Source organism: Rhynchophorus ferrugineus, unplaced genomic scaffold (genome assembly GCF_030347505.1).
Source record: "Rhynchophorus ferrugineus isolate W39M unplaced genomic scaffold, kcgeb_rfMv2 rfM4, whole genome shotgun sequence".
NCBI lineage: Eukaryota > Metazoa > Arthropoda > Insecta > Coleoptera > Curculionidae > Rhynchophorus > Rhynchophorus ferrugineus.
In genome coordinates, this window is record NW_027472583.1 from 34009314 (window position 1) to 34027907 (window position 18594).

General features: G+C 32.9%; 2 protein-coding genes across 7 annotated transcripts in view; one reads left to right on the plus strand and one right to left on the minus strand.

Moving 5' to 3' along the window:
- The window catches only part of N (neurogenic locus Notch protein), a 153945-nt gene extending 136949 nt beyond the window's left edge, over window positions 1-16996 (minus strand). For all 3 annotated transcript variants that reach the window (XM_076401969.1, XM_076401968.1, XM_076401967.1), the window contains exons 1-2: window positions 16568-16996; window positions 4209-4293 (exon numbers count right to left, since the gene is read on the minus strand). In XM_076401969.1, coding sequence (XP_076258084.1) covers window positions 4209-4293; window positions 16568-16664 — 182 coding nt within the window. In that variant the 5' untranslated portion in view covers window positions 16665-16996. The remainder of the gene's footprint in view (window positions 1-4208; window positions 4294-16567) is intronic.
- Window positions 1-18594, plus strand: part of CCDC151 (Coiled-coil domain containing protein 151) — a 170421-nt gene that overhangs the window by 146424 nt on the left and 5403 nt on the right. The window contains exons 1-2 of one of the 4 annotated variants that reach the window (XM_076401986.1): window positions 17799-17968; window positions 18034-18184. The exons of 2 other annotated variants lie outside the window; for them this stretch is intronic. In XM_076401986.1, the coding sequence (XP_076258101.1) occupies window positions 17890-17968; window positions 18034-18184 (230 nt within the window). In that variant the 5' untranslated portion in view covers window positions 17799-17889. Of the gene's footprint in view, window positions 1-5643; window positions 5787-17798; window positions 17969-18033; window positions 18185-18594 lie in introns of those variants that run through there. One more of the 4 variants, XM_076401990.1, reaches the window with a different exon arrangement.

An 18594-nucleotide genomic window follows, 5' to 3' on the forward strand; every position in this document is an offset into this window, starting at 1 on the left:
TATGCATCCAAAATATGTAATTAGAAAAAGAAATTAATGTTCTGATCAACCGAAAACCTATCATGAGATTATCAAATCAACTGAAGTCTCTCGATCTGTCATAAATTATTTTTTTAAATACGTTAAAAATTACATGGGAAAATAATTGGGAAATTATACTATGAGCTGACTGAAGAACTTATTCAATTTTTATGGAACCGATAAGATGAACTTGATCAATCTTGTTGCAATCTACAATACATCATGGTAGTGATAATGAAAGCCCATGCGCCACTGTATCCTTACAATATTTGCAACGTATGACTGACCATTGTCACCCAATAAGATGGCTTTGGTGTGTTATTCATTATTGTTGGTATTTTTGCAGCTGAATTTGCCATATGCACAACAAGACTTTATGGCCATGAATATTCCGCTTCGGTATCGAAGTGAACTCTCTTGGGTAAGGGTGTGGGCCACCGAGAAGAATATCGATATTTCGATATTTTAAAATAATATAGATATATCATTTGCGATATTATTAAATAAAATCAATATAACATCGATATTTTTTCGCAAAATATATTGATATTTTTAATAAACCCTTTCAATTAAGAACCAAAAATTACAAAACCTTTAAAATTCCAAAATACACTAAACCTTTCAAATTAAGTACTAATTTAAACAGTATAAAAAATTATTAAATGGTTTTTATAATGCTTAAGAAATATAATTAATTTTTTTGAAAAAATATCGACCAAAAATATCAAATATCGATTTCAAAAAATATTTCCAGGAGTTTCAACAAAATCATTTTTGTTTTTTTTTTTCATCGTATGGAAATGCCTGGAAATAGTTAGTAATCAACAAATAAACTGTCTAAAAGTTCTTTGTGAGCTAGAGCTAGGTTTTCATGGAAGTCTTGCAATCGAAGTGGAACTTTTTTGGTCTTCCAGGACCTTTTTTTTTAACATCAATATTGCCACTTTTAAATAGTTGAAATTACTGGTATATGACGGAACAGCATCACCATAAGATTCTAAAAGGGTTTTATTGTAATAATAGTATACGATTCGATAATAGTATATTAATAATTTTGACAAATAATCAGAATTATGGAAAAAAAACTAAGGAATTTAACGGTTAAAATATGATAACTTAAGGAATAGTATGAGTCAGTATAATTAGAGCTCCAACTGCTCAAAATCAAACAAAATCATATTCCTTAACCATAACGAAATCTATTTGGATTTATTCAACCGAAATTTTATCTAGTCATCCTGGTGACGTTTGTTCTCGTTCAATCCCCTTAAAAAAAACTACGTTCCCAATACCGTTCGGACTGATTTATTTGCGTTGATTTGATTTTATTGAAATAATCGAGAAAATATCGAGGTGCAAAGGATCCTGATAGACGAACGATGCAGGCCATGAAAAAGACAGAGACGGAGCGCGGAATTGAGGAAATCGCGAACGCAGCGGTCGCTTGACGGCCTACGCAGACTGGTAAGATTGCTTTTTATGATGCACCTTTTAAGCGCCTGAATGTAAGTTGGGGATTATAAGGAATGTAAATCAAAGGATTTCGATCGCGATGTTTGGGTATCTTCGGGGCAACGCCGTTATCGACGGGATTATCTGATATGACGTCGCGGAGCGACAAAACGGTTGAAAAATACACAAAAATATCAACGCGCAATTGATTGTCCTCCCGGCGATGCATCAACCAACAACGATCATAAAAAAAGAACGAGAAGATCGACAGCCAAAAACATTTGAATGCATTCCCGGCTGATGCTGTCTGAATGGAATTTCAAATAATATATCGTTTTTGGTGGTTAAAAAAATATGTTTACTAGTGGTATTTCCTCTAGAAGGAACACAATAATATGAGATACGTGTCTTGAATTTAAACAGGAGTTTGACACCTGAACAAATGTATACGACAAATAATATACACACACGGCCAGTTGAAATGATCCAAGTTAAGAGAAGTTAAGTGAACTGTGAAATAAAACAGTGCGTACTGGTATCCTATTTAGTGTCATAACCATGACAATAGAAACAAATGAAAAGTTATATTGCTTCAAAAATTATATAAATTTATTATTGCAAAATTCATATATTACTTTAAAATTTATTAAAAAGGCTTGCTTTCATTTACATCATCTTCGCAAGAGATAAGTATACCGTCAAATCCAGATTGTTCACGTCCGCTGGGTAACACAAGTATCCTGCTGAAACTGCATGTTGTCTACGCCCATGTCACTTAGTTTTAAAGCTCGCAGCTGACGGGCCCCACCACTGTCATTTTCAAAAGAATACCGACCGATGACGCCGCTGAATTTTTTTGAAAGAAATATTGATAGATTTAGAATAGAGTATCGAACTTTGAATATAAGATTTCCCCCGCTCCCTTTATTAATTTGTTTTAAAAGAAAATATGGATACTATATCCAGGATTTTTGAAGCAGAGTATCGAACTATCGAAAACTTTCAGTTGAAGCGAAGAAATATTGATATTGTTATGGAGAAACATGGATATTTTTTATTCCCCGATATATCGATATTTCCTTGAGTATATTTTTCTCCGTGGTCCACATCCCTACGCCGCTGGGCCAGTATCCGCAAGTAACTTGGATGTATTGCCACCCGATGAATCTCGTGGAGGTTGCCATGGTCTACTATTCATTCAAAAATATACCTCATCGATCAAAAAGAGGGTTCCAATTAACAATCACTGTCATGATAAAGTTCTATTAACCACAGGCTGCCAACGTTGACACTCTTTTATTGAAGAAACCTTAAGTAGATTTATTATAGGATTGATTGGTGATAGTCAAAGTGTCGAGAGAGCCAAATATTAACTAAAACATATTTTTTCTCCTGAGTATATATATTATAGGTATATCAAAAAATTAATTAAGGAGAACCAGATGTTAGAATGTTAACAGTGATATGTTTTTACTCAGTATACATTGTATCCTCCTCAGTATTTTTATTATTCGGTATATTACAGTAAATTAACACACACTAAACCCTATTAAAGGTAAATATCTGCAAGTCCGGATGTATACATATAGTATAATACATAAAGTAAGTGTTAAAGTTCGATATATTACTATCGATAGTTTTGAAAAAAATATGTATTGATATTCCTTCGCCATCCCTATGTCGAATATAGCGGGTGTTACTTTTATATAATATATTAATATATTTTAATATTTAATTATAATGTATGGAATAAACTTTGAGTAAATTAAATACTGAACTGTGTCAAAATAAAATTTACATTGCTTTGGTCTTCTTATCGATACTTAAAAAAAATAAAGATATTAAAGTTTTTTGTTTAAAAATTACAATATTTAGAACATATCCCTATTTTTAAGGCTCATATATTATTTTTTTTTCTTAAAAATATCGATATTTTTCCTATTCATATCGAAATATAGATATTTTTCTCGGCGGTACACCTATTGCAAGATACCAGACACCCATTTCAGATAATCATTATTAATGAATTATTAATTCATCATCAATTTTAAATTCAAGAAACTGATTAATCTGAATTGATGATCTTAAATAACTAGTGATTCTTATTATTGGAGATAAATATTATCGCATCATATTTCTTGTTGATATTAAGGCAGAAGTTCCATGAGGCATACTACCAGAAGTAACATAAATAATTTTGTTGAAGATACTTCCTTGAAGATACTTCAGGCCTAATTCCTGACTAGTTGTGTATATTGTACTGTTGTGTTGTGCCGTAAGAGGTAACAAAATTATCATGCATATCAGTTTATTATCGAAGAATGTTGACAAGTCATTGTCGAAAATAGTAAAAACAGTCATACCTATCCACATATTTAAATATTGCTTTTAAAAATATAATATTATATAAACTTTATATATTTAATATCGGGCAAAAAATAATCCGCACGCCACTGGATCACCTCAGGTAATATGCAACTCGTTTGTAACAGTGTAGGTCGAAATTCGAAAGGGTTTTATCTATTATCTGGACTTTGGGAGATTGCGAGAAACGCCCTCTCGGGTATCGCCCCGAAGGTATACGCAACCAGCGGCGTACGACCTTTTTTCCCGATTAACGTTAGTTCGCTTTAAATTCATATGGAGTTTCTCTCCACTTACTACACGTTGCATTATAATAAATACCTATTATCTATAGGTAACAAACTAGTTTTCAAAATAATCACGGTACTTACTTGCAAAAACTTTCTCCTTTCAGTGTGGGCGACGAAATGCACATACCGCCATTTTTGCATGGACTGGGTGAGCACGAGATCAAGCCTAAAACAAAATAGAAACGTGTCACTACACACCGGGTCTGTGATTCGACAAAAAAGGGTCGATGACGGCTGGGATCAACCTATACAAGAATAAAATAATTAGATCTCTATTATTCCAAACATCCTGAAAGACAGGCCATTTTTGTATCTATACATCATTGATTAGTTAGGATGCCGCAACTATACATGCGATGTCACTAGACCATCAATGTTTATAGATTAGCAATACCTTTTAGTGGAACAATAATATACATCTATCATGATGTTAAATCCTGAAAGATAATTGATTTTTATTGTACCCGAACACGAAACAATTACTTTAATCGACATATGATAATTTGGGATTTTCGTCTATTGACAACCTCAGCCATAACTGTACATAATATCATATCAATCATTGTCAACGGATTAATAGATATATTAGCATATTATAATGTAAAGAAATAGAAAGTCCCGCAACGATTATAAAATATAATGAAAAACGCATTGCGATTCTAGACGTGTGGCGATGGTCGCAGTAGGCTCACAGCCCGGTTTAAATTTCTCAGATCCACACAAAGCCCAGAGTTCTACGTGATCTTTTTACAAATTGCAGCAAAATAATGCCAGTGTTGTCGTTGGCTCTCTACCAGTTTTATGACCATTCTTTTTCCCCCATCTCTGTCTCGCACACACCGTGTATTCTAATCTGAAGAGAGATCTCTCGACCAAACTCGATCTTCGTTAAGGAGTTCCCCGAATACGGAGACAATACTCTCCCTACAAACCCCACAAGATAAGGGCTGTAATGTCTAAATAAAAAGAATTAAGGGATTAGATTACTGCACGCCAAAACATGTTTTTTAACATTTTACATTAGATATGTTTATAATCTTAATTTATAAAATTTATGTTTTACTGTTGTTCTGGTTTACTTGCATCAATATACAAGCAGGGCAATTTTCCAAATTAAAATTAAATTTGACTACTGAAGCTAAAGTTAAGATCAAACACTTAACGCATTAACTCCATTAACTGCTTCTACGTTGCTGCGATTTAGTAACCTTATTTCATGTTTTAAGGCGAAATCTTGGATAACTTTGTAAATCCATTTGATTTTGAGGTCATCGTCTAGTTCTTCGTTGGTTACGTAGCGATAAGCATTAATAATTAATGGAAAAACTTTGTTTTAGCATCGTTGGATTACTAGTTGGTTTGATGTTTTATGATAAATTATCATGTCACAAATCGTTTCACTAATGTGAAATGAAAATAATTTTTTCGTGATATTTTATAGACTCTTTTATCAACTAAAGTTATCAAGACTACACTTAGTACCTAACGTGGACTCTGACCACAGTACTCGGCATTAGGCCGACCAACTGTAGGGTGACCAACTTATAAATCTTCCCAGAAGACATCCGGTCTTACCCAGCCTCGTTACTGCCGTGATTGGGATGGCAGTTCATTAGATGATGTTACCAGTCTTAATCACTAGCGCCTAACAATTAAAAGGTATTATAATGATAATAATGAAATATGTACAATAACGTTGAATAGAATTCAACCCCTTTGAAATATCGTTTCATCTCATCATTTGTTATAAACAAAAATATTAGGAAAATAATCCAAATTAAGGGATTAAAATCGTTCAAAACTGTATCAAGAACTTCACTCAATGATATTTTCATTAATACCACAGAAAATATTTGGAAATTCAAAAGTCGGGGCGATCTTTAGGCTAGTCTAGTACCATATAAAGTTGTAAATAATTCTTTACCAAAATCATTCCAATTAAGGACTGTTGTATAAAATTGACCCACGACCATTAACACAGTTAGCGGACAATTCGCGAAGCCCTCGTACAACAATAAAAAAACGGAGTCTTAAGTTCAAAATAGTCGTTTCACATTCATTCTGGCTCTGCGATAATATTTCCTCGTATTGGTAGTTCGGCATAAAAACGTACATCTGCTTAAGGCCCATGTAAGCCGGTGACGACTACGCAGGCGATCCCGGTGTTGCCACATTTATCTTATTCGAGAAGTTTTTGTAATAGAGAATTGAATAGAAAATAGATTCAATGGAAATAAATTGGGATCGGGAGTTGTCCTTTATATTTCAGAGTTTGAGATTATGTATCAATGTGGTTTTTAAAAAATATAAATCCTTGAAGACCAACACAATTTTAAATGTTCAAATTTATGAGGTACTACATTTGCTTTGAATAAAAATAGCGTATTTAGATATTGCTATCACAACATATTATTGATATTAGAGGATACAAATATTTTGGGTGCTAAAAAGGATTATATCAGGCTTTTGAATGTTCAAAAGTAGCTCGCTTGAAGTGATTTACAAAAATTTACATAATTATACTAAAAATGATATATTATTTGTTGGAAATCGCTTTTCATGGTGAAGTATTCGTATAGTTTGAAACTCATTAAAAAATGCTCTTATCTGTCAAGCAAAACGTCTCGAATAATGTATACATCTAAAAGTAAAATTATAAGCTAAAAGTATTAGTCGTCACAGCAACAATAAATGAGCACGATACATTTGAAGAAATCTTGTATCTTAAACAAAGACATTTGGAACAATACCAAAAGTTTATTAAATCTGAAGTAAAAAATGTATGGACCAAGGTACCTTAAATCGTGTTCTTTGGCTGTTGCAACTATTGCAACATACGCAGCTTTAGCGTTAAGATAAATTAGAGAATGATTTTTAATTTATTTCTTTATTAAATGTTATAATTCCTTGCATTATATTAAAAATAAATAGAAGCTGATAATCCCTGTGGTTTTTTATTTCGTTCGTTATGCGTATTATTACAAAAAGATAATACACACATCCTTTAATACCATGAATATTAACTAATAACTAGATTTATACTATAATTAATGCATAATATTATATGCCGATATAGGAAACTTCATATAAAAAATATACCATGACAACGTCGCAACATACAACCACTTTCTGTGCCTGGATGATCTTGCAGCTGTCGTGATATCATCGTGCGTGCCCCTGTCGTCTCGACTTCCCCTCGCGCACCGTACAACGCCATACACACTTTCCAACGTCCTTTTAACGGTTCGCGCAGGTGGTAGTGGAACACAACCACCGTGCCAGGGATGACGGGCGACGTTGCCATAACTCACCGATTTCCCGATCGTCCGAGAAAAACGTCGTGTGCGACGTGTGTGGACAGTGGTTCTCACGCGTTACCAAAGCGTGGCCACGCTCCACCGACATAACCCACAACAATATAATTCTGGGAAATAATTATGGATTGATATTAATTTGCGCGAATTAGGCAAATCCGAGGCGGCATCCGAAAGAGTGACTGACGCGCGCTGTCGACTGGAACTTCTTTACTATTTCCGCTTGGGTGTGTGTGAAACATTCCAGTTTCGAGTCTAGACGTTTTCGGTCTTAAGAAATCATCAGAGGCTTGGTCATACCGGATCTTGAACAGTCCGAACACGTACATTGTTCCGAAAGTTTAATATCGAACCATTGTTTTTATAAAATCAGTGACTTGTATTATCATTATTATGTATAACTGATTCGTCAGATTTAGTTATCATAAGAGAAATATATAACAAAAAAAATGTTTTCTTATATTAGATCTAGCAAGCTATTGGGAAAGGTTATGATATATTAAGAGCCTAAGATTACTATTCTCTATATGCATATCAAGCAAACTACCAATCTCAATCAAAATTTTTGTATGTCAGACAATAATGCATTACACATATCTATACACTCCACAAGTACAGCCTCGTTTAACCAAATCGTTAATGAAATTTATAAAGATTATTATAAATGTCCAATCATATCCCGGGTAGTAGCTCAAAATTATTTGGTATGTCACTGTGGCATCAATTTGTTGAGTTTTATGTTTTTGTGGGATTTTTAAAAGAAACAGAAGAAGTGGTTACAACTTTTGTGTTCCAAATTGTACGTACTAATTGGGATGATGACAGTAATCAACAATCAACGATGCTAACCTCATTTAGTTCTGTGGGAACTTAGACAGCCTTTGGATTTTTAATCGTTTGATCGTTTTATGATGTAGGACCACACACCACTTATACTTTTTATAATTAAAATTAATAAACAAAATAAATAATTTTGATGTTTTTTCGGATCCAACATCACTGTCTATTAACTGTATACTGACGTCATATAAGTGAGAATTTTGATATAAAAAACTTTTATCCGAAAATCTTAATTTCCTAAACTAATAATGTATTTATAAGAAAGTATAAACATATTTGATAATTATAGAATATTTCAAAATTATCCAAAAAATACGCAAGTGGAATGTATCTTGTACAGCTACCATGTTTTTATTTTGAAGAGATTAGTACTGATAGTATATAATAAAGCAAGTTCTCAATAAAATTCGATATGCCCTTTGATCGTCTGAAACTGTTCCTATATATATTTCTATATAAAATCAATATACAAGTAATGACATTCCTGGCAGTAAAAAAAAAGAATCCACATATTGAAAAGGTTAGCGTATACTTGAAAAATATTAATTTATAAAAAGGAGAGGTTTAAGTTTGTTTGGTTAAGAAATTTTAATTGGGAGCTATTCAAAAACGAAATATATTTAGAGTCAAAAACCTAGTATTCATCATAAAACAATTTCTATTTTGTAGCGGTATTACAAAAATGAAAAAAATATCAAGATTTTGACATATTGTGATGCGTGAAAGTGAAATATTTTTTTTTTATTTTTTGTTTTAATTTAAAACTAAAAGCTATTCTATTCATACCATATCAGCGAATTCAGTGGCCATAATATATCATGTAATATTTTCTAGAAAAATAGTTTATATATTTTATATATGTATTATATACATAGCCTTCATTATTTAGTTAGGGATTAATAAAACACTATTTGAGAAAACATTTGTTCTCATCATTGTAATATAGATATTGAAATATAATTTGTAAAAATCGTTGTAGCTAATACAAAAATTTAACGATAGAAGAAATTGAGAAATTGGTTAACTGAAAATAACGCGGTTAAAATGAAAACAATTTATAACACAAATTCATAAGCCTTCATTATCCCTTATTTCGATACCCAACATGATGCTGATTCTCTGAAAATGGTATTAAATATTAAAAAAGTGGCCATTTGGTTCGCTAAAAAATAGTGGTAAACTAAATTAAAAGTTTGTGTTTTAATCCCTATCAACTTCATAACTTAGACGCTAAGAGGACATGACTTTAATTAGCCACTTTAAAACATATGTGTGTAACATGAAACTAAAAACGTATAGTTATAACCGACATCCAAGTTACGTATATTCATAACCAACATCACTTAATGAATCATATTTTTTGCAAATTGGAACAACACTGCTGGATTTTCCCAAAAACATTTAACAGAAAAAACGGACATATGTACTAAGTTATATCACCAATTATTTCAAGAGATCCTTTTAAAACCAGATTTTCTATATATCAATAACATACACACATTACTATGCTTATATATTAAAAAAAATATTTCTATTTTAGTTAAATTTATTCTTGATTTATTTAAATGTCTTTAAAAATTAGGTTTATTTTAATATTCATAAATTCAATCTTCAATTTTGATATACGCCACAACAATACCACAAAGTAGTCTTAATGCGACTAATATACTAAAAAATTCATAGAATAACACTGAAATGTCGAGATTAATAACAAACATATATCAAAAAAATATTTGTTGGTCGATACTGCCATGTTTCTTTGGTCAAAGTGATCAAAACAAATCAAATTTCTCTCAATCAAAATACCATCCATTGCCTCGATATCTCATTTTTGATTGATTTCTAATCACAGTGTAGACTAACAAATTACATTTTGAATGAAGCAAGATTTTGTAGGGTATTCCACGTTTTTCAATAATTATTTGTATCAGATCATGTTGCGTCTTGGTTTTCCAATTATCTACCGGTGATATTCAACTTTAAAATCACCACTTTAATTTATCGCAGATCAGTTATTCATATCCATAAAATATATTTAAAGGGATAATCAAAATATTATTTAAAAGGATAATCAGATATCGTAAGTATTTAGTCAACTGCCTCAGAAAACGTTGAAACTTTAGCAAAATTTGGAGAAATGAGTGGAAAATCAATGATTCACACCAATCACGTTAATGTTCCCATACGTCTGTCTAGTTGTTTGATTCAATTTCATTATATTCTGGTCACACCATCTAAACACTCATATCATTTAATATAACCAATGACATAACAAAAATACAATGCTACAATGCTGGGCAAAATACATGATTTGCTTTAATTAAAATACAAAATACTATACAACCTACCAATCAGTAAAAGTAAAATTCCCTTTCAAAAACACTAAAGACATATTTTTAAAAGTATTATCAGACAATCAGTCTCTTGTTGAGGAATGAATAAAGCCTAATAAATAAAACAAACTTTCTACAAGTCCTGATAAGCATAAACTTGGGTTATACTATACAAATACATTTTTTATATTTGGATAGCGTTCAACGAAGTTAGCTCCATATTTGATATTTATGGTCGATCACTATCCAATTCCACAAAAACAATAAAATGATAATCTTTATCCATTCTTGTTACTTCCAGGTGTTAAAAGATATCGAACATTATTTTCTACAGAACGTACCCATTAGTATGATGCTATATGTATGTTAAAATGTATTTTAAAGCCATAAGTATTTCAAATACTAATTACATATCTTAGAGTCAAGAATTTGAAATACGAATTGCAAATTGCATTATAAAAAGTATTGTATATACAATATTGTATTGTATCTCAATTACCATAGAAAACTTATAAATCAATTTTCAAAAATTTACAACAGTAACTAACTTCATATTGAAGCCTAACAGACTCCAATTTTAAGTTCGCGAAAAAAAGCTGGAATACACACAATAATTCTATTCAATTTTATTCTTTAGAATGACAACGCTCGGTCACGTGTTGCAAAACCAGTGAAAACATACATGGAAACATTAAAATGGGAAGTGCTATATTCTCCAGACCTTGCTCCTGATTACTCTTTGTCCCGACATGCGACCTGTCTGAGCAGCGCTTCACTTCTTATGAAGGTACCAAAAATGGATCGACTCTCGTAAATAGCTTCGAAAAATACATCACTTCTTCTGGTGGAATCCGTAAATTGACTGAAAGATGGGAATATATATTCATATCCATATGAATAAAATACATTGGACCGATTTTTCACAATAAAGCTTCAAATTTCTTTAAAATCCTTTAAAAACTAATTTATAGGCGTTGTTAATTGTAGTTCTTCTATTTTAATTACAAGTAATTTAAATACACCCCAGTAACACCCGTTACGGACAAACATCATCTAAACCAATTCTATAATCGGACCCCAAATCAGAGACCCGTTCTTCATCGTGTCGGAGAAGAAGCCCGTTAAACGACAACAATATTTCCTGATTTAATTTACTGGATAGATCACAGTTAAAAAGGGCATCCGGGAAGCTGATGCCGCTTCGGCTTAACCATGCGCGTGTCTCGGTGGACCGCCGTAATTTAGCCTGTTGGATAGAGAAAGGGATATTAATATTGTCGTAAAGTGGCTCGGCATCAGGATCGTTTTAAAACAAAATGACGCTTATGAGTTAATTGGTGAGGACCAAGTGTATACAAACATTTAGATTAATTAAGACAGAGACCGGGACTGGATGTGACTTGGTTCTTACTGTTATTCGGTGTCATCGTGCCTTAAACGATAATTCGATGCAGCGGTTATGATGCTCTTGAGTTCTGTATGATTAATATCGGCGCACTTGGAACGATATTACTTATATTAATCATTTAGCGTCATTGTTTACTATTGGGCTTTGCCTACAGAACAGTTCGTCGAACTAAAATAATTATTTAAATTAGATAAATCGTTTAGTTCACATTGTATTTTCGATATTTTAAATCTGCATATAACTCCACTAAGAAAACCACAAAAAAGGGTATTACACCAAATATTTATTTCGAAAGTGAATCATAGCAATAACGCGTTTATAACACATATATTGTTCAATGTTTCACGTTACAATGAATATGAATAAAATCTGATGCAGAATAGCCACAAAACTGACAACAATACAAACCAAACACAAAAACAATTAAAGAAAACCAATGACAATTTCAGTCACATCAATCAATAATTAATGAATACCTTTAAAGAATTACGAATGAAAATAAAATAATCAACAGCAGTACATAGACTACTATTAAATATATTTATTTTCGCATTTATACCAGGCTAGTCGTTTAATTCGTTCAAACTACAATTTTGAATATTTGGATAATTCTGAAATATCAATTTGGTGATATTATATTTGAACGATTATTAAAACCATGCACTTATATCACTAAGTGGAATAAAAGGTGTTTCAATTATATATCTATTAAAAGCATGTTATTTAATCCCTTGACATAATCATATGTAATTATTAATTACATCTACACAAATAAATGAATAAAACACCAAAAAATTATTTTATTAAATTAAAATTATTGAAAAGGGTCACCTAAAATCCTAAAATGGTAACCTAATCCAATTAATGTACAAGATTATGAAAAATATTATATTTTAACTAAAATAACCAAACTAACTGTACTACTGTAGTTATGGTGAAGCTGCATTATTTTTATATTTAATGTCCTACAGGGTACTAACATAAGGCAAGTGGTTTACAGGATATTGTGATATGTTTTGACTTCTGCTAAATCAATATAACTAACATATTTTATCTTACGTAAACTTTATTATCTTAGGAGTTTTTCGTCATATTCAAGGTGACCAAAATATAACAAATATATAAGTTTCTACGAGTCAGAAACATTTTTTCACGATAAAAGTTGATGGAAACCACGGTCAAATTGAATTAATTGCGCTTCGAATTGTTTGGCCTCTTTATAATCCAGAAAATGCCCCAGCGATTATTAATTTGCAAATCTTTAAAAAAATGTTACAAGAAAAGTAAATTAACACAAATAAGTTATTTGTTTTTATCATAATTTGCTACGGTTTTAAAATCACAAAGTACTTATTCTACGTTAGACATTTTGGGCTTAACATCTATGTCACTGAGTTTTACTTATAAATTCACTGAACTAGATCAAATAATTTTACTCCCGTTAATCTCCAACTAAGCCATCATTATCCTAGGAGCTGGAGCACCGCAACATTGATGTGCTGAGCTTCTGTTATCGACAGTTTCCACATTCAGATTGTCGTTTACGAATGTACCATAGAGCATCAACAATACCTCCTAGTATCTTGCTTTGGAATCTTTGTATGATATTTCTTTTGCTTTGGCTGATACAAACCCCAGAGTTAAACAGTATAAGTCCACACTGAGTTCAAGACTTGTTGGTAAAGTAAAAGCTTGTTATATACTGACATGGCAATATCTACCCAATAACCAGTACATTTTTTTGTACTTCAGCTTAAGTTATTCAATTTTTTTCTTAGCGTATGGCTTCCATCTGAGCTTAAGATCAAGGGCTATGCCAAGATATGGCATAGGGACTACTTGCTGATTTATATATACTGGCTTGTGCTTGATTATTTTGTTGCTGAAATCAATATGTACTGATTCGATTCAGTGTTGTTATCCAATGATTAAAATTACAGTGTCATCTACAACTGTGACAACAACATTTTAGCATACAATAATCTTCACCTATTCCATACTCTTAAGCATTCTCATGTATTTCCAAATTTCCTGCATTCCTACCCTATAATTTCAGTACCTAGTGCCCACCTGTTGTTGCTTATGCGAGTAGTGGTTAGGCGGTATTTTTTTTGTTAATTTTATGTTTGCATTTTTACTGGATTAGTTTATATATTTATTTATTATTTAACGGAGAAAATTAGCAGCAGACAATACGCGTGTAAAGTAGGAATTATAGCAAAAATGTTATAATTTAGTAAGACTAATGTTGTAGATTTAGGAACAAAAGTTTATTTATGTTAATTAATATGAAAATACTGAGTAATATGACGTAGTTTTGGTAAGTGCCATATGTGAAAAGAGCTGCCGAGTAAAGTATTGCTGCAAATGAAAGGTATGTATAGATTTATATAACTGCCAGTTCCCTAAGAATAATGTCAAAGGTATTGTATAAACATATTCGTGTTGCCTGCTTTTTTGTGAGAAGCAGCCCTAACACAGCTATAACAGCAAAAATGTGAATTAAATTGGTGAAGACTGTATCCTCGACATTTTTATTGAATGTAAGCAAGTCCCAAGTAAAACAGAAAATAAAAAGAAAAGTAAACAGAAAATAAAGGACTGGACCCAATACACTTCCATGTGGCACACCAGCATTTCCTTTTTCCTCAAGCCAGAACAGGCATATTCGTGTTTGACTCTGAAGTATTGGTCAGTTATGTATCTAGAACTCTGTTACTTTTGAATATTGGCCAGGGGGAAGCATTTTAATCTGATGCTTTACACCTGCATGCCAAAATTTATCCAATGTTTGAATAACATTTAAAATATTGCAGAACAAACTTAATTTTAACTTACTTTAATCAAGGAAAGAGATTTGACTCAAACGAAGTGAATTTGAATCAAAGGAAGCGAGTGTCGAAGTTTAAACCTGTTTTGAGAGCAAAGAAATCGAAGGAGGTATAAAAAAATTAGAGGATGGACTTAACAAATCATTTGAAATGCATTTGGTGCAGATAACGAGGCTGATAGTACAGCTTGGTTTTGGTTCGCTCAATGTAAAAATGGCAATGAACATTTGGGATATGAACGCGAGGCAGCTTGTATATCCCATAAGTGTTATTTAGAAAATAAGACCAAAAAATTTGTCATGGGTGCAACAATCACTTACTAAAAAAAAAACAATACTCTCTGTTTTATTAATCTGGATAATCGATACAGTATAACGAACTTACTAGAACATATAAAAAGGTAGTTTTATATTTGTTAATGTGAAAATCTTATGGTGATTGAATTACTTGGTAAAATGTTATTGTGAAAAAATCTTATATATAATCCTTCTTAATGCATAAAAATAGTTCATCCTCAACTCCCATACATTTCAAATAGTCGAGACGCAACGCAATCCGTTTAATCGAAATTACTTTATTTACGAACGAAAAAGTTAACGTCATCTCGAAAATCCCATTTACATAAATCGAATGCCGTCGAGATCTCGCTCAACAATTATGCAAAATTGTGCACGTACTTGGAAGAAGCAATATCCTCCGCGACTCGATTTCTCATCGAAAAAAGCGATCCCATCTAAACGAACCGTTACCGTTTTTCTCTTCCATCACCCTACAGTTATCGCAAGGCCCTGTATACGCACGAGAAAAAAAGAGCAAGCAGCCACACAGCAGCTCCGCGCGTCCTCCAGAAACGGACCAATTAAGAAAAGTAACATTTTAAACAGGTTTACATATACTGCTTCTATTTCCTGTTGTGTCCGCCGCTCGTAAGACCGTTTCGCTAGCCGGGCCGACATTCTCAGGCTTTCTCCGCTCTCGGCACACCCATATATTCGAAACCATTAATCCGATTCTCGTCCGTTTCCTTCTCCCGCGTTCGAGCAACCCTCGAAACCGCGACCGAAAACAGATGACAGATGTTTTCCGGATGCCGTACGACCCCCGAACGCCGTGGCGAAGGTACGCGCGACTGAAAGCCTTGGGGAAAACCGGGGTTCCCGTTCGGATCACAATCCCTGGGACGACAGGCGACCATACGCGACTCGAATGGATCCGAGCGCGGCGATTTCGTTTTCGTAAAACGTGCCCGCTGAATAGGAACGACCCTTCTCGCATCGAGGGTAGCTTAGGTAGAGGTGGCGGGCGATGTACGTCGTGCGCCGTTGCCAAATGTAGTTTACGACACGAAAACAAACCCCGGGGATTAAAACATAATAATTATCCGGAGCAAATATTGGCAATAATAATTGGGAACTGATTATCTTGATGATGTCGATTAGTACCGCAAACAAAACTCGAAACAGTCCATAATTGTTATCACTAATAATGTAAATACAATGTTTTTGTTGTTGATTTATTGTTAGGGCAGACCAAACGATTTTTGAATCAAACATTTCTTTATAAATGTTTTTACTTCCTATAATCCAACGAATATCGTTAAAAAACGATTCTTATTGGAAAATCAACTATAATCCTTATTATTTAACCGATTTCGTGGTACAAATTCTCCTCGGATATGTTTAGCGACGGAAAACAATAAATAAATTCCACACACCTGTTGTTTCTTTCACTAAACATCCTGCGAATATCGCCAAGAAAAATCCAGTGGTTATAATCCAATGATCCTTCTTCTTGACGTTGTTAATCCACATTTTCGTCCAGTTTTCCCACTCATGGGGCACTATTTATCACTGTATTTTTACTACCAGTCCAGTATACACACTATATCCTGTCAAAGTCAGACACTACAGATTAAAAAAAAACAGTCTTCGCGCGAAACGTACAGCAAAAACACCACACTAAACGGTTAATATCCCAGTCTAACGCATATTCGCTTCGGGTTTAATTCAAATTTCATCCGAATCTGTCGATAGAGCTTATAAAGTGTAAAAGCAGCGCGCGCGTTGAAAGGTCAAACATACGTTCGACACGACGGCTGAGGCACTAGTGAGTGGGGAGGCGACTGAACATCCGAAACCAAAATGGCTGACCCGGTTGTTGTCGTATTCCTACGCTAAAACCACTCACCTCTGCTCTCTTTTCACCATCATCAAAATGATTTTATATCCAATGAAATATCAAAAACACTTCACTATATCATCCTCTATAAATTGCCATCCCGCAAAACTTCGAACAGAGCCTTAGAATTAAAAAAGCTCGCGTGTGAAAAGCTTCTCGGTACTACTTTTCACTACACGTTATGGAATTTGCTCCCTCTTAGTTCACGCAGGGCCAATCGGAACGCGATTCTTCGTGGTTATCTGAAGAATGCCCTCGGGCGGTTTGAGATGCACTGGTACAGAGGTTACCAGCAAATTATGAATCGGAATTTGCGGATTGTATTACATTATGAATTAGTTAATGAGTTCGGAAGCTTTCATGACCCTGGTTAATGCGATTTTGTCGGCGGACAGTGTAAATCAATTATGATTTTTTATTTACGGAAAGTTGTCGAGATGAAATGGATTACAGCTCGATACAATCGTGTTTGGGCACAACCTGTTGATGAATAACGGAGCTATAAATAATTGGCGATACTTAAATATTACTTTGTTGTAATATTTCGATTTTAATTCAATAAAATAACCAAAGAAACAGTTACGATAATTGCGGCTTATTAAAATTATATTTATGATGATTTATTATATAAAATCTTACAAATTTTATTTAATTAATAGAAATGGAATTTTTATTATATAAAATAAATATATGATAAAAAACCAAGAACTATCAATATTAATGATAGTGTAAATTAACTGTTTTTTAAAATATTGACACAACAATGCAATATTTTTGGTCTATTCAATCTGTTGTTTGATCGATAAGTTTTGGTCCCTAGATAGATCGCGAACGGTGCGTTACAAATACCCAAGCAAAATGGAAAAAGAAAACGTCGAAAAAATGGCTCAATTAAACAGGAAGATAATCGAAATCAAAAAGAAAATCCAATTGTCAGGTGATGTTAGTTTGAAAGATTGAGTTATTGCACGTTATCTCATTACACACTCGGTGATGATGCAGAGGGTCAAAGGAGGGCGGTTTTTGAGGATTGCGAAGCCGAACGCAAATCTAACGCCGACGAAATCACCAAACTCAAGAAGGAAATATCGGATTTGACGACAGTACTACACGAGAGCAAAAGTCCTACAGCAACATATCGCATAAAAGATAGGTATTGATGAAAATTTATTTGATACATGCTCTAAAAAAATATAAGAGATAAATAGATTTACGTTTAATATAGAATTAATAACCTGGACGCATGTATTTGCAAAATCCTATGTGTATTTCACTATACTGTCGTATTTTTTCAACTAGAGTGTATTTTTAATTTCTTGAGCTTTTTGATATTGTTCCGATATATCTTAGCGCACCTTTTGTTTTCTTTTTTTGCTCACCTATACAGTTTTATACTCAGTCGTTCAGTATATTTCGATCGCTCAAATTGCTGTCACTAGAAGTACCACTTTTCTGTGTAATGCATATAGACAGCTTAATGTAGGATACGTAAAAAAATAAAAAGTTTCCACCATCCCACAAAGGAAACGACAACAATAAATTATATTAATATTATCTAATGCA